This window comes from Theileria parva, chromosome 1 (genome assembly GCF_000165365.1).
Source record: "Theileria parva strain Muguga chromosome 1, complete sequence, whole genome shotgun sequence".
NCBI classification, from domain to species: domain Eukaryota; phylum Apicomplexa; class Aconoidasida; order Piroplasmida; family Theileriidae; genus Theileria; species Theileria parva.
The window spans coordinates 134,173-150,387 of record NC_007344.1 but is presented as its reverse complement, the minus strand read 5'-3'; the positions used below and the strand labels follow the sequence as shown (position 1 = coordinate 150,387).

Genomic DNA, 16,215 nt, shown 5'->3' with positions numbered 1-16,215 from the left:
TACAATATATGTTTAAGTTTACAACATTAACTACGGCATGGATCAGTTAATAGCCAGAGTAGAGTGCAGCCACCCTACTCGATCTCTGCAATCCTTTATCCCCGGGTCTTGAGCGAGCTCCAGTTGTTTTAGCCTACTTTCAATTCCTCTGATTAAATTTGAGTCTACCAAGTGACGGGATAAGTCACTCCCAAATGATGACGATAAATCACTAAACGTAAATTAGTATATATAAAATATATAAATGAGAATATATAACTATGTGAATTAGGAAATACCCGATGAGCGAGACAGCAAGTTTATATAAATTGGTATCGAAGAAAGGGTCTGGAGTCTCAACAACCTGTTGTGCAAATTGAAGCAGTGAGCTGACGTAGGGTCGTAGCAAATGAAGAGCTCCACCTTCCTTAAGCCCGTACACAATGCCTGTAAAGCACTGAAGAGAGGACTCCTGAAGCTGATTCACGAAGTAAATCCAATCCTCGTTATCAATTGGACCCATTTCATAGGTGGTTGTGGCTGCTTGGAGCAACAGTGTCATAGTATTCTGGACGTAACTGGAGAATGTTCCTCCCACTGCCATCGCGATATCTCCAATTGCTACAATGATCAGAGGTTTCAAAGTCTTATCTCCATTTACATCTTGCAAAATATTAATCAAAATCGTCATGAATCTGTCGAGATAGGTGGAAAACGGTGATTCCAAACACCTACTCACGTCGCTCGTCAAACCTATACTAATCTTACATATTCCAACTTCTGACTGCAGTCCCGTTAAAACTACGTCAACAATCTTGGGAATGAAAGGTAAAATCTGCGCAAACTCAATCACATTCACCAGAGCACTCAGGGTCAGTAGTGCCTCCTCATCCAACTCAACTGATAAAAATTCAAATATGCTGTTCATGAGCAGGTTAAGGTTCTTGACAAACCCGACCCTTGATACTAAAACCTGGATTGCTCCCAAAACTGACTGTATTTTAAGTTTCTGCTCATAACTAAAATCGGATGTTATCATTTGAGACACTAATACCACAAAGTGGTCCAATAGTGCCATAAGCTCAGTCAAACAGTTGTTTGACACTCCAGCAATCAGTGCACACAAACTGCTGTATATTGATACATATAAATTGCGATCCAAGGTATCAGCCATTGTGCTCCGATTTACCAACATTTCACACAGTCTTGCGAACATACAATCCAGTAGATTTGTAGGCCCTTTATTGTAGTCTAGACATTATTTAAGGCCATATTTTAAATATTGATTAGGGGTATGTAGCGGATTATTTTTATATAATTTTATATAAATATATAGATATACATAAATTTGAACATACCATTAATATGTTCTGCGAGCTCATTTATAAAATAGCAGATATTGACTGCGACTCTTGGTACATCAAATAGTGCTCTGACGATCTTTGATAAATTTGAGTTGGGAACATCTGGGGATCCCAAGTGGTTCAGAACGACTTCGCAGTGAAATGTTGCTATTCTGCCAATTGTCCAGGCTGCTGTGTCTCTGACTGCTATTGATGTATCTGACAGTACATCACACAGATTATCAAACGACTCGGAAACTAGAATTTTCAAAGTTTCACTATCGGGACCCTCCATTATGTACCCATAAGCCAGTACTGCTGCCTCCCTCTTATTCCACTCAGTGCTTTTAAAATTCTCCGTCACAAACTCTAGAACTGAGTGAACAATGTCATTCTTTACGGTCTGAGAACATAATGAAAGGCATATCCCAGCCGCCATCGGTAGTGTCCATGTATCAACATCCATATCCTCAAACTTATGCAGTGTCATTGTAAACAATATCTTGGGTAACAAGTATGGGATGACCTGCTTTATTATAGATCCTTCCACTGCATCTCTATTACTTTTACCGGTAGATTCACTCCTTACTGTTGAGCTGGTCCTATCAGTAGCGTTTGCGGCGCTTTGAATTTCAATTTCACAAATGGTGTTCCAGAACTCAAATGCCGGTATTGCAATCTGTTCAACATGCGAATCTATAGCCTGCCAAAGGAACGGTACAATGACTTGCAGTGACGGAATAAGCCTGGAATAGTATTCTGATACTAGTTGAACTAAACAATCAAATGCTGCAGTTCTTATCTCAAGGTCATTGTTTTCAGAGCACCTCCTACAAATAGCCTCCACAATAACATCTCGTTCTGCGTCAACCTCCATGTTGTTCTCTATAAAGAACAACAGATTTTGCAGAGACCTTAATGCCATTTTGCATGACTGTGGATCCTCTATATAAACGCCCTTGATCACAGACGTTAAAAGTCGGTTAACCTCAAGGTCACTTAGCAAGTTGACGTTCTGGTTTTCATAAATGTTTGATAAATCCTCAATGAGATAACTCAGGCAGATCAGTGAGCTCCTAGTCTGGTTGAAATCGTTAGAGTCGACCATCGTGAGTATGATGTCAAAGAATTCAGGCCACGACTTGGTACTGAGTTCTATCTGAGCGATTCGTGCCACAACTGTGCAGGCTGCCAGTACTGCCTGAGACTCTGCGCCCGTTTTCATAACATTTATCATACGAACCTTCAGGTAGTACAGAACATCTGCACTTGTATTCTTGTAGAAATTCATCTTTTCCTCCTCAGTCTTGAACTCAAAACAGTTCTTTAGCAGTATACCTGCCAGGTACCTCGGTCCTGATCCAGCTTCATGGTTTGCAATAACTTCTGACAAAGCGTTTATGAATTCTGGAAGGTTCGACTCTTTAGCCAATTGTAGTTTTCTCTGAGCTTCCATAAAGTATTTGGACTCTGGATCCAAACTACTTTCGAGAACTGTGATAAATGACGACTCCATCTTTATACTATCTATATTACTGTTTATATTAAATCAACTTTTGTTGTACATCCGATGAAATAGGTACTTGTGCGATTATCCAAATGAAATAAAAGTCAGGACAAGGCTCTGTTAAAGGATAACAATATTATTACCTTAGCATATGCCCGGTTATTTCCTGGCATATGCTAAGATAAAATACGGCTAGTTAGAAAAAGGGAAATGAAAAATTATGAGAAATCCAATATGATATACAATATCATATACCGAAGGTGATTTAGAGTAAAACTTTTTATAAAATGTTCAGTATGTTTAATCTATAGATGAAGCATATTGATTCAAATTTAAAAAACTGCTGGCGTTGTGATTTGAAAATTTGTTTTTAGTTTAAATGTAACAAAATAATTTTTTACAAATGAACCAAGGTAAAATAACAAATTATAGAGGTATTGGTACAAAATAACAAGAATCAGAGTAAATTTTACAGTTATTTGGGTATATAACAAATTTTATTGAAATTTTATTTTGAAAATTAATATAAAATACAACAAAATGTATCAAATATCGTCAAAATTTAACTATATTTATCTGTGGGGGATTCCATAGATTCTACTGCCGATTATTAACAACTAAATTTAAATTAGATCTCCAAAAGATTAAAAATTAACTATTTTTATCATTCTGATACATTTGTTTCAAATATATAAGAACACATTAATTTTTTTACACATTTAATGGTTTCGGTTTTCCAAATATATCCACCAATTTCTCTCTAGATCAACATTATTTCAAAACCATTTAAACACCGATTTATAAATATTATCAAATCATCACTAGTTATAATTATTTCCAGTCACATAGTAGTGGTGGTATACACACTCAAAATCATTTTTTAGCCAAAAAAAGTGGATTTCACTCATTATTCAGTGATACACCACACAAACATCCATATTAACTTTTAATGCTTAAAATTTTTTAGAATTTTACGACAAATTTAGTGTAGAATCAGGGTGTTATAAATTTAGATAGATCTAGTTCGTTTTCATTGGTAACAGTTCAAATATAATTAGATAAATATTGTTTTAAAATTAATCACTGCTTGTTTCATGTTTTATGTTTAATATATTTCAATGTGTACAAACATACAACTGTATACGTTGAGTATAAACCCCCATGATTTAACTTCCTATTTATTCTACTAGATAATTTAAATAACTCTAATTACTTCGTTAAATGTTTACATAACCAGTTTAACATATATTTTTATTTGTTATTATTTTCTAAATGTCCACAGCTCCAGGGTATCTTTCACATGATTCCAATTTTTCTTAGGCTTTCATTTGCTAATCTTACTTTACTTCTGGATGTTCCGCAACTTCCAGCTATTTTCGCCTCTAATTGTTTCCACAACTATCGCACTCTTTCCCGGGAATTTAAGTTCGTAACTAACGAAACTGACGATTTGGTATACCCCTTCAACAGATGTATGTTTCCAACTCTTAACAATTTTCAGTGAATAAACAAGACAAGAACACCAACAGGATGGGAAGACCGAGAAAATACAACGATAGTAAGTACATAAATATACATCCATTAAATATTAATTTAGCTTCCACATTTCCGTTCGGAAATCCATTCTAATATTTTAATTAATTTCCTCTTTAATTTGTATTCGGTAAATGAATTCCCTCAATTTATATATAATTTTTCATTTTTAAGCTTGGCTTTCCCTTGTATCTTCCTCTAGGGCCAGAATAGTGTATTTCAGGCTCAACTTGGTTACGTAGGCAAGGGCTTCGGACGAACCTGATACTTCGGAATGTTTGATAAAGTCATCATTAATCACAATTTTATCCAGCTTCTTCTTCCTCCCCTTTAGCCTGGAATTTGTAAGCTTCCTACAAATTTGCGTTATATCTTCAAAGTTCTGCCTGATGAGGCCGATCTTGTTACATTTGTACTTGAGATTCTCGTGGGCAGGAGCCTCAGAGTGATTGGTTCTTTTGAAGTCCTTGAAGGCAAAGGAAGAGCTCGAGTCTAGCTTAATCAGCAAGTCTTCCTTAGGTATGTCATACTCAGAGTCTACCTTCAAGTTCTCGTTGGTCTAAAAAACAATTTTGGGAAATTTATTAAAAAATTAATTTGTAGGTAATTTATAAAAAACTAATATATAGGAATTTTACTAAAATCTAATTTATAGTAAATGTATAAACCTACCATAGAGTAGTAAACTTTTTTCAGTATTAATATTATATTGTACAGCGTGTATAGTGGGTATCTGTAAAGAACAACCCTTGTTTTGCAGTCACATTCGTGATAGTTTAAACAGGAGATACAAACCACAGTGTTAATGTGGTTACACAAAACGGAACCTAAAAATCGTTTAAACCAAGGAACCTACTTCCAAAGGTGGGAGTGTCACACAAATCACAATCTTTGATACAAAAGCTTGCCATCTCTTTACAGGATACAAGGAACTGGTAGTTATTTGTCGTATCGGAGTTATGCATTGATTCTATGAACAACTCCAGGTCAAAATCTGAGCCATCATTATGAGTTATATATAAGAATTGGCAACTGGAAATGATGCGAATAAATAGTGTTTAGAACCTGATCGATCAATGTGCGAAAGATAATTAGTTAAATCTTTCAGATTTCTAACAACTTCACGGTCGAAAAACATCTGATACTTTGGATAATTTAGTCTCGACCTCAGCTGGAACTCTACAAAATCATTAATAAATGAAAAACTACCTTCAGATATTAACAAACTCAAACACTCAACTATACTCTTTATATGCGTTGCATCAAGTTCCATTACACTAATCAAAAATTATCTCAAGTATTGTTTTATAGATAGGAGGAATAGCTTAGGGGTGTAGCAAGGGTACTTGGGAATTGATGAAAGAATGATTCTAAAGAAAGGTATACAGGTCTTCCTAGCATATTTGTAGTTTACTAGTGACTTATATCCCATCTTAATCCAGTTTCCTGGTGCTATATTACATGCTTCATTACAGTTAAACCTACAGTTATGATTACTCTAGAGAACTAGGTGTATAACAATATTGACTTAGTCAATCTGAGTACTACAATACCCTGCATTAAATCCGCAATGAAAAGTTCTGGGCCAAACCATTACAAACTCGTTAACCTGTTGAACTAGTCTGTAAAGTGTGATTCCATTGGAGATAAGAACATCTGGCGGGATTTGAACCCTCAACCCATATAAAGCAAATTCTTCTCCCTCGAGTGACGAGTAGTTTTTTAAAACTGACTCCATTTTTGATGCCTTTTTGGGAGGCACGAGGTACCATACCTTCGGGGCACCACTGTGATGGAAATTTACGGAACCGAAGTAATTATCTTCTGTGTGCCAGCAAAATGAGGTGAAAATCATGCCTTAAAAAATGTGTCTTCGGGGGTACCTTACCTATATACAGCCAGGGGCTGTTAACGCCCGGCACGACGTTGTTGATATACTTAAGCAGTGACCCATCACAGTTGGGCAAATTACAAAGATTCCAGGGATCATTCGTCGCACACTTAATTAATAAATTATCTCTCGTATTAGTCTTGTGAGAAAAGACATTCAGGTCGGCTCCGTAGAAAGATGTCACTACACACACTTGAAATACTCTTATTTACCTCTTGGATCAGCGTTTCTAACCATCGTCCAGTATTCCTTCTCCACTGACTCGAGTGAGGGATCGTCAGAGCCCATAATCTGTTTCTTGAGAAAATTGTCATACTTTATCATCTTATCGCAGTTCCACAGGTCAGAAGGATGAGAAAACCCCTACACATCAGTCAAATAACCCTCATTTGTATAAGATAAATAATACCGTTCCGTTAGAAAGCAGTTGTATACGTTGTTGGCGAACTTTGAAGCGAAAGTTCTCAAGGTCGATGGGCAGTCTGGTGGTGTAGTCCTCGGGTGGGATCACCTTAATGGCTCCAAATTCCTCTCCTAAGCGATAAATTACCAAATTAATTAATTTTATTTACCTAAACTGCTATATTTATTCCAGAGTTTGATGGGATTTGAAAATTCCTCCTTCGTGGCATACACAACTGGGACGGGGGTGATGGAAGAATAGTCAATGTCTTGATTGGAGGTGTCCTGAACAAGTTATTGGTTAAATGTGTTTTTATATTAAACTTACTAATTTACTTCTCTTCAACGCTGCTTGAAGTTCTGGATCAGGTCTATGGTCATGTGTTATTTTAAAAAAGTTTGGTTTCTTAATTTTCCTTAAACTTCTCCTACTACCGGATGTAGTGTATATTAGGTTGGAATCCACATTTTTACTGGTTTCTGAGGAAAAAGACAGTAAAGGTCTTTGCGAAATTGAAATATTATCGAGACTTGACTGCAACAATGGTGATTTTGGCTTCTCTATCAGAGCCATTTTGGTTCTTGAAAAATCGACCGATTTTTTCTTTAAAAATATAAAAATTTAATGATGTGTAAGAAATCCAAGTCTTCCGATTAAAATTTTGATTAAAAATATAAATGAAAACAAAAATTAAACGTTATTGTAATAACGTGTCTATGTAAAGTATTAATTGTACAGTGCAAACGGGGTATTTGGCCGATCTAAGGACAGTTTTAGGTACCGAAGGAGCAATACTTGTTATGAAAAACATTATTAGACATTTTAGTTCAATATTTTTCAAAATGGAGTGAAATATTCTAGTTTAAATAAGGAAAATATTAAAATGAATCAATGAAACATAATTTAAATATTTTGAAAAATTAAAAAGCATCGATCACTCAAATAATGCAGAATTAAAATAAATGAATCGTCATTGTAATAATGAGATCACAATGTGTGGATATAGGAAATGGTGGATCTTAATTTGTTATGGTTATTTGCTTAGAATTCGTATTGAATAATTTCTTAACCTAGACACTGTTCTGATTTGATTATTAGATCTTACGTTAATTTGATTTATGAATGACCCCCAGTCCTGTAACTGTTCATTCATAAAAATCTCACAAACTTACTTTCAACAGAAAAATATCATATATACTGTCATAATTCATAATTCTTCAATTTATTCTTCCAGTATGAGTGCTACATTCGTGTCTTTTCACACGCCAAACGGTTGTATATATTTACAGTTAAACTAAAATTTTTATGCACGAATACCTTTCCTGGTCAACACATTTTCCCCGAATTTCAAAAGGACCCATATAAACTCGAGATAATAGTATTTTTTATCTATTCTACCTATCAGTAGGTAATTTCTGTGCTATTTTAATACCGTTTTTATGTTTAACAGACGAATTGTTGAATATAATACTTGGTCCCAACCATACAAAAGTTATTTCACTGAATCATGAAAATATTGCTTAAAACGAGAAAATTATACTTTTATTTTAAATTTAGATATCACTATTAGTGTGGGATGGAAAACTTCTAATGCATTCAATTTAAAATTCTATTCTTCCTATATGGTAAAAGTACCCTAAATGATGGGACAGAATACAAATATTTAACTATATTCTTTCGAATAGAAAACTTTAACGGATATAAAAAGGAATCTTGGACTATCAACCAGAATCATACTTGCACACTGATAAATTAGTATATGTTTTAATACTATTGAATACCAAAGAATAGATCATTTCCATTATAAAACTTTTATTATTTATTTTTAAAGTCAAAGGAATTTTAATTTTGAGGTAATTCTCTTGTTATTTCATAGTATTCTTATTCTTTTTCCTTTTGTAAATCACATAATTCTTCTTTCACCCCATTCACACACACCTGTTTCCGTTGGAGATTCTACCGCCTCTATTGGAGAGCTGAACTGCCTTAGTTTAAACACATATAACATCCTATTCTGTTTTAAAATGAGTTGTTATCTTTTCTCCCCTCCTTTTAGTTAAAATTCACCCATTTTTCGGTATTTGTAACACCATATACCTTACTTTAGCATTCCCAGTTTCCCCCGTTTTTTCCTATTCTTCCTCCACTTTTTCCTTAAAAACACACTCCTAATACACAAACTCGCTTAATACTCGTTTCTTTATCCATGAATATTTCTTTTAATAAGATATTTTATAAATTTATGGTACTTTATGGAGCTAGTTTGCACGTTCACACTGAATCAACCTTCAACTTTTATTTAATGTGTAATTAAAATTCCATTCTATTTAATGAAACAAATATACATTGTGTATTTTATGTAAAATAAAAGCATAATATATTAAAGTTATGAATTTAAAATGACAAAAGTTAGAAGTTGTGTTTGATGTGGTCCTTGGATGTAAGTTGGAATAATGCTAACTGAGAACTGTTTATCCAAGCCGGCGTGTGAGATGCAAAGTGCATTTACATTTTCAAAAAACTTCCCTGATTTTTCTTCCTGATCATTTGTGAGCGTCTCGTCACCTTCTTGGCGGTGGTTATCTGGAGACTGAACCTCCTCGTTAACTTTCTCTATGTTATTCTCACTTGACCCATTTCCATTTCCATTAATTTTTTGGCTTTCAGAAGGTTGATTTGAATTCTGGGCCAGTGATTTGTTAATAGCCTTTTCGATTTCATCAAGTATTGACCTTTCCAACTTGATTTGGCAGTGGTGTGAGTTTAACTTAGCTTCGGCTCTTTTGTTTGTCCCCGGGGGTTGTTGTACATTCTCTGACTCTGGTAATCTATATTCTTGAACGTTTTGGAGAAATATTTGGGGATTCTGACTCGTTTGAGTTGATGTCGCAGGCTCATTTTCCGTTCCAGAGTATTGAGTTGCTCTTGCTTTGCCCCTTTCCAAGTCACCATCAATTTTCTTCTCCATGTTCTTGAAATATTCACAACCATCGGTTTTTGAGCCCACTGAACTGTCCATGTTCACCTTTCTCCTTTTCGACATCTCGTAAATCAAGTTGCTATTCAAGCCATTGTAATTATTAGGCCTGTCGGTGCCATTATTCATGGTATTTAAGGTTGGACTATTAACTCTATCAGAGTTATTGAAGTGGTTATTGGGGGTGATGAAATTTTGGTGGTTGAGGTTACTTTGTACGTAAGTATTTTGGGGATTATTTTTAGCATTTGTAACAAAGTTGTTCATATTGTAGGCACTAATGGCCTTATTCCTTGCTGCAAGGAAAGGTACCTCCTTGGTTACAGGGAACGCGTTGACTTTTCTTAATCCAAACGGATCAATCCAAGTGGCATACCAGACGTTATCCTTGAAGTACACTCCGTTCTCTTCATTCTTTTCTCTCGACCTATTTCTTGTGCCCCTGAATATTCCTTCCTCCTTTGCAGGTGCTTCATCCTTGTCGGTTCTCGGTGTTACGTTTGTTGTACTCACTGAGTTGATGGAGGTAGTTGGTGTACTCATGGTGCTGGCCTTCCTTTTGGCGGTTTTAAATTTCTTCTCCTTTAGTTCAGGCAATATTTCCTCAATGTATAATCTGTGTTCAATTGCCTTTTTTCTGGCTTCTTCATAACCGTAGAGACTAAGTTTAAAGGCCTTTTTCCTGCTTTTGCCCTTCTCAGTCCACCAGGCGGTCCAACTGTTGTCGCTCTTACAAAAGCACACTCCTCTTATCTTCTCTGGCTCAGGTTCCTCCTTGATGTTCAGTATCTGGTCGATTTGGCAGTTGACACTTACATCTTTGATCATGTCCATATTATTTTGGGGAGTCTTGTTATCGTTTGAAGAATTGGTTAGCAGCTCCAAATTGGAATCGCTTTTGCCGTATACAAGTATGTCCCTCTCAGTTATTATCGCATCTTGTCTGTTCCACATTGACAATATTGGATTCTCTTCATTCTCCAAATCCTCATCAAAGTCTCTATCAATCAGAACGTTATCACTTGTTAATATGTTATCGTGTTGAAAGCCTCTGTTTGGTACATTCGTTAAGTGATTGGAAGCATGGTAGTTTTCACCATTAATGAACTTTCCAATCATTCCTTTAAATTCGTCAATATAATTATCATCTACATTTGCTTGGTCTTGCAAACTATTATTTTCATAGTTTGCAGACTTATAATTTACATAATTTGTATTACTATTTGTATTAATACTGTTATACTCTACATGTTTCGGGTTGCTTTTGACACTTTCGGTAGCAGCAACGCTTTTAAATTGATTAGCATTACTAAATTCACAGTTTTCTGACAGTTTTGGGTTATTTGGATTCTGAGTTTGAGTTCTCAATCTCGATGTAAACTCCGATTGCTCATTCCCCATTGTGCCGTCGCTGGAATTTTCATTGGTACTGGCGTTATCTCTGGCGTTTTCGCCTGCAAGCTCCAATTTATCATAATAATAATCAATGGGATAATTTAAATTAGAAATTATACTCTTATGGTCAAAATTGAGTAATGTGTTGGTGTATAAACCGGATGAGTGCTTATACAAGTCCTCTTCCGCAATCTTCCCTTCTTCTAAGTCAGGTTTTAATGCAAGCAAATTCATAAACCCTTCATTAATAGACCCATTTATTTTATTAATATCATGTTTCAACAAAGAGTTTGTAGAATTGAACGGAATTGTTGGTATGTTCCTGAAAGTATCCAGCTTCTGAAGCTTTGAATTTTCTTTATTCTCCTTCTGCCATAAGTTTATGCAACTCAAGAGAGTATCTACATCATTCACGTTAGTATTCTCTTTAAGAGAATGTGCGCCGTTCTCTACTGAATTTTCGAGGTTTTTATACCCGCTTGAGTAGTCCACCGTTGTATCATTATTCATTTTAAACAACAAAAGCTAAAATTTTAGGGAAAGTGTAGTCTTTTATATTACAATTCTTTTTGTCTGATACATGAATTAGAAAATGTACAATTACACTCAACAAACAATTTGGGTCGTATTACATTAGACGAAAGAAATAATAATAAGATTGATACATTTTTAACAAATATTAACAACACTTGGTATAAAATCAAAATATTATCGAGATTATTTAATAATTTATAAAACACATATTCATGAATAAACACTATATATTCCAACAACCGTACAAATAATTTTATTCATTACACAAAAAATTTTAAAAAAACACTGAAAACAAAAAACAATGGTGATAATTAATCTATTTCCTTTGATTACAAAAATTATCTGGCGTAAATGTCGATGAAATGAAAATTTTTAAGTAACCAGTAGAAGCACGGGGCCGGATTAATATTCCAGAAAATATTTCTATTTAAACAAAATATGATAAAAAATTCATGTGGTTTTAGAATTTCTATCTTGTACAAAATTATTGAACGATTTTGATTTCAAAAATTTTAAATCGATACACACTTAAACAAGTACAAAATAACCTTTAATTTAAAATAATCTTTGGATTTTTTAAAAAAACTTTAAATACTGTTTCAGAGCTTTATAGTCTATTCAAATAATAAATTTAGCACTTTTCTCGAAAAAGATATAAAATGACTAATTAAATAAGTATTAACAGTAAAATGATCAAATTTCTGATTATTTAATTAAAAGGTTGGAAACAGATCAATAAAACAAATAAAATAGAATGATCATCAATTATTTTAGTGAATACCAAGTAAGTACAGATGAAAAGGCACAGGCATAATATTGAGATCACCCTTAATAGGAAGGTTTTTAGAGAAAATAAAATAAAATTAATTTCTCTGAGTTATATCTGTTTTTTGTGTGTAATTTTAGTGGTATTTTAAAGGAATTTTCATGTTTAAACTTGGAATCCTCTCAACATGTTGCGGAGGTGCAGACTCATGGTACCCAACCTACATATAATCTTTGGACAATTTCATTAATTATTAACATTAAATTTTACAAAAAATTATAAAATAAATTAAATTTAAATAAATTCAATTTTATAGTGTATTTTGTCCCACCATTATTCATTCCATATCCATGTACCTTAATAGACAACGTGACTCCTGTTAATTCTAGACCATCTATTGACATTTATTATTTAACTTAAGTTCACATATAATCTGTTTTACGATTAAAGTATAATATATGTAAATGTGTAAAGAGGATTTGAACTTTATTAAATAAGTTTAAAATAAATGTATACTAATAAATTAATTGAAAGGTTTGGATTTAAATATTTCAATTTAATTATTAAGATTTCCAATTTGGTTGTAGTTGTCCCAATAAATCGACATAAGCCTTCTTTGCATCTTCCTTACTCATGCCCTTCGCGGAATTCCAGCTTTCCCACTTTGCCTTGCCTTTAAAATCCATCATTCCGGGCTTTGAGGTATTACAGTCTCCAACAGTGGCCTGTTTAAAGTATTTGTAAAACAGTAGCTTCTGTTCGTCAGTTGCCGTCATACTCGTTGTATCTGTGACGTACTTAACAGCCAAATCAAAGGATTCGTCTGACATATTTAGTGCTTGTACTTCTAATAATTTAACGTAAATGTTTTTTAAATAATATTCTGTAACTTTACTGGTAATGATGAAGAACCGGTATAGTGTTACCCTAAAAAATGAGAAATGAATTTAATAAGCAGAAAAATAAATTGACTAATTATAAAAATTAATGTAAATTAATAAATATAAAAAATTAGTTGAAATTAACGTATTTCTTTGTGAAGTGTGTGTTTCCTTAAGTATTTGTTATATTTCATGAGTTCAAGCCTCTGAGGTGTGTTGACTTTATTCTTAGTTGTATAATATCTTGAAGGAGGAACTCCAAGCTTGCGTGATATGCTACATTCGAGAGTTACCAGCACTCGACCAACCTTCTTTTTGGCATACAATGGCCCAATGCCTGGGTAAAAATGAATAATAAGTCTTAACTACCTTTGGTGTTAAAATAATAGTTATTTAAAATTAACGGGTTGTGAAGAATCCAGCTTTTACATAGGTTTGTGGCAAGAACAAATACAAGTGTGAATACTATATTCATAAGATAATCATGATAAAGATATTATTTATAAATATCTTATGCACATTAAATATTATAATAAATTTAAAACGTTAGAAAGTTAAAAGTATAAAAGAAAATTTAGTGGAAAATTCACAATGTTCTTGCCAATGGGGATTTATAATTAGAATATATTTAATATATTATGGCCTCATCCAGAAATAAACTAATCTCTCAGCTGAGTTTGTATAGAAAACATAACCTAGACTATTTGGAGAGAAAATTCGACCAGCATGTTAACTCTAGGCCATTAGATGATTTAAATTCGCTTCCAGTTTACCTAAATTCAATCCTTCCCTTTTATTTGAACTCACTCCCGCAATTTGTCACAACTCTTTTAAAGCCTACCAGTTCCAAAGATAGTTTTAAAGATGATTACAAGTCCACAACCTCAGAGGATATGGATGCCTCCAATTACGATGTGGAGAGTAAGTTGGTTAGTTTGGACAAGGCACGAACCTCCAATAAAGGCTCCCCAAACCGACAATCAAAATCAAATTACTCCACACTAAAATTTAATTTTAATACAGTAAATTATGGCCAAAAATATTATAGCACACGGGCAGGTACCTTAGTTATTCGTAAAATCAGCTCTTAGCCAGGAAAATGAAAGAAAACAAACTTCCAACTGACCGTTTTAGTCGCGCTGCAACACTTGCAGGTACACAAACAATCTCTACTATTGAGTTACTTAATTATAAGAATTGGTAAATAACATCTATAGGATTGGTGTTTAACGTAGCTTCAGCGAGTACAAGAGATGCAATAGGAAGGTACATGAGGGTATTTGATTGATTAAACATACTTTGTTAGGGTGAATATGTAAATGTGTTAAAGAACTCTCTTACTAGTGATAACGTTATAAAACATGTAGTTGAATGTTTGTGTAAAATGAGAGGTAACTGCAATACCATGTGTTTAAATATTATTAGGAACTGCACTAAAATTCGGTCAATTGTTGAGTTTGCAATCAGATATTTTGCCGGAAAATTTCAGACAAGCGCTGATAAGTTCACGCCATGAAGCTGATATAATGCCAAAATCACAAGTCGATCAGGTACCATATCTTCCTAACAATTAAAATCAGATCCTCTCGAGAGAATTTGGAGAAAATTGGATGGATAACTTTTTAGAATTTGACTATGAGCCCATAGCAAGCGCTTCTTTGGGTCAAGTAAGCCTATCATTTAATTTACCATCAATTCAATTTACTAATTGATATTAAGGCCCATAAAGCAAAGCTAAAGGATGGAACAGAAGTGGCAGTAAAAGTCCAGTTCCCAGGGATTTTAGACTCTATTGACAGCGATATTGAAAACCTAGTGTGGATCTGCACCTATACAAAACTAGTTCCTGACAGTTTTTTCATAAGAGAGTACGCTAAGGAGATGAAAACTGAAGTTATAGCAGAATGCGATTACTTGAATGAGGCCAAATTTTATGAAATCTTCAGAAAACTGCAACTTGAAGGGTTCTACGTACCAAAGGTTATCAAAGAACTGACAACTAAAACAGTAATTACCACTGAATACGTTCACGGGGTATACAAATAATATTTCCCAAACATTAAATTAATTTTTAGAAACCACTAGAAGATTTGGGTAACTTGAGTCAGGAGGCCAGAAACTCAGTGGGAAGGAGAATCTTAAAGTTATCCTTATCAGAAATCTTCGTATACGAACTAATGAACACAGTGCGTATTTATAGTAAATAATTAATTATAGGATCCTAACCCAAGCAACTATCTGTACAATGAGGAAACTGACCTAATAGGTCTTGTGGATTTTGGCTCATGTTAGTTCTTTATACACATATATTATATGACCTCTTCTACTTATCATTACAAGGGTAAATAAACGTTTTCTGCAGGCAGGATTTATCACAGGAAGTTTGTTAAGCCTTACCTCCAACTTGTATACGCCACAATTAGAGAAGTATTTTTAGTATTAAGTAAATGTGTCTAGGACCTTGATGAAATTTTAAGACTTTCAGTTGAAGTTGGATTTCTACACCCGGAAGAATCCCAGATAGTAATTGATGCACATTTGGACTCAGTCAAAGCCTCAGGTATTCTTCTATTCAGTGTTATTAGACTCTTATATTTAACCTGACCCACACTATCAATTCTGTAGCTGATCCCTTCAAATATGACATTGAATATGATTTTAAGAATAGTAAAACCTTCACAACGGTACTACTATAATAAATTCACAGTAATTTAGTGCATGGAAAGATCAAATATTATTTTCAATTATAGGAAAAGACCACCGCCTCCAGAAATATACTCACTACACCGCAAATTGGCAGGCGCATTTTTAATATGTAAAATAATCTCAGCAAAGTTTAACTCCAAGAAACTATTTGAAGAGGTCATGGAAATGTCAGACGTTTTAAACTAACCTGCTTTATACATGTATAATATAACCAAGATAATATTATATGTATATTATAGTGTATATACATAAGTGTATAGTATGTGTAGTACTATAGTATTATGGCTACAATATTACTAT

At 33.9% G+C, this 16,215-nt stretch overlaps 7 protein-coding genes across 7 annotated transcripts; 2 read left to right on the top strand and 5 right to left on the bottom strand.

Moving 5' to 3' along the window:
* Nucleotides 1–11: 11 nt before the first annotated feature.
* KPNB1 (HEAT repeat family protein) lies at nt 12–3,381 on the bottom strand. The gene is made up of 3 exons (XM_760506.2): nt 1,338–3,381; nt 279–1,230; nt 12–211 (listed from the first exon to the last, which is right to left on the bottom strand). Exons 1-3 carry the CDS (start codon nt 2,836–2,838, stop codon nt 43–45), a joined length of 2,622 nt encoding a protein of 873 aa, XP_765599.1. The 5' UTR covers nt 2,839–3,381; the 3' UTR covers nt 12–42.
* Nucleotides 3,382–3,942: 561 nt separating this feature from the next.
* On the top strand, nt 3,943–4,488 carry TpMuguga_01g00071 (uncharacterized protein). Its single transcript, XM_061304910.1, has 4 exons — nt 3,943–4,118; nt 4,150–4,301; nt 4,331–4,387; nt 4,427–4,488. Exons 1-4 carry the CDS (start codon nt 4,102–4,104, stop codon nt 4,456–4,458), a joined length of 258 nt encoding a protein of 85 aa, XP_061161488.1. The 5' UTR covers nt 3,943–4,101; the 3' UTR covers nt 4,459–4,488.
* JMJ14 (hydroxylase JmjC domain protein) lies at nt 4,403–7,229 on the bottom strand (the record flags this gene model as incomplete). The annotated part of the gene is made up of 12 exons (XM_061305209.1): nt 4,403–4,921; nt 5,035–5,189; nt 5,219–5,356; nt 5,428–5,541; nt 5,572–5,639; nt 5,709–5,843; nt 5,916–6,219; nt 6,251–6,436; nt 6,466–6,616; nt 6,663–6,787; nt 6,826–6,940; nt 6,984–7,229. The coding sequence occupies 12 exons, from the start codon at nt 7,227–7,229 to the stop codon at nt 4,532–4,534; spliced, it is 2,127 nt and encodes a 708-aa protein (XP_061161929.1). The 3' UTR covers nt 4,403–4,531.
* Nucleotides 7,230–9,021: 1,792 nt separating this feature from the next.
* TpMuguga_01g00068 (AP2 domain protein) lies at nt 9,022–11,742 on the bottom strand. The gene has a single exon (XM_760502.2). The coding sequence runs from the start codon at nt 11,536–11,538 to the stop codon at nt 9,043–9,045; it is 2,496 nt and encodes an 831-aa protein (XP_765595.1). The 5' UTR covers nt 11,539–11,742; the 3' UTR covers nt 9,022–9,042.
* Nucleotides 11,743–12,891: 1,149 nt separating this feature from the next.
* Nucleotides 12,892–13,158, bottom strand: DBI (uncharacterized protein; the record flags this gene model as incomplete). Its single annotated transcript, XM_760501.1, has 1 exon — nt 12,892–13,158. The coding sequence occupies one exon, from the start codon at nt 13,156–13,158 to the stop codon at nt 12,892–12,894; it is 267 nt and encodes an 88-aa protein (XP_765594.1).
* A 164-nt stretch (nt 13,159–13,322) lies between these two features.
* On the bottom strand, nt 13,323–13,793 carry rpmG (Ribosomal protein L33 family protein). Its single transcript, XM_061304909.1, has 2 exons — nt 13,579–13,793; nt 13,323–13,546 (listed from the first exon to the last, which is right to left on the bottom strand). The coding sequence occupies exons 1-2, from the start codon at nt 13,682–13,684 to the stop codon at nt 13,350–13,352; spliced, it is 303 nt and encodes a 100-aa protein (XP_061161487.1). The 5' UTR covers nt 13,685–13,793; the 3' UTR covers nt 13,323–13,349.
* A 54-nt stretch (nt 13,794–13,847) lies between these two features.
* On the top strand, nt 13,848–16,140 carry Adck3 (ABC1 family protein; the record flags this gene model as incomplete). The annotated part of the gene is made up of 13 exons (XM_061304908.1): nt 13,848–14,268; nt 14,301–14,363; nt 14,427–14,485; nt 14,516–14,600; nt 14,635–14,759; nt 14,790–14,876; nt 14,929–15,243; nt 15,285–15,374; nt 15,427–15,496; nt 15,572–15,636; nt 15,667–15,769; nt 15,835–15,893; nt 15,925–16,140. The coding sequence occupies 13 exons, from the start codon at nt 13,848–13,850 to the stop codon at nt 16,099–16,101; spliced, it is 1,719 nt and encodes a 572-aa protein (XP_061161486.1). The 3' UTR covers nt 16,102–16,140.
* Between the last annotated feature and the right edge of the window lie 75 nt (nt 16,141–16,215).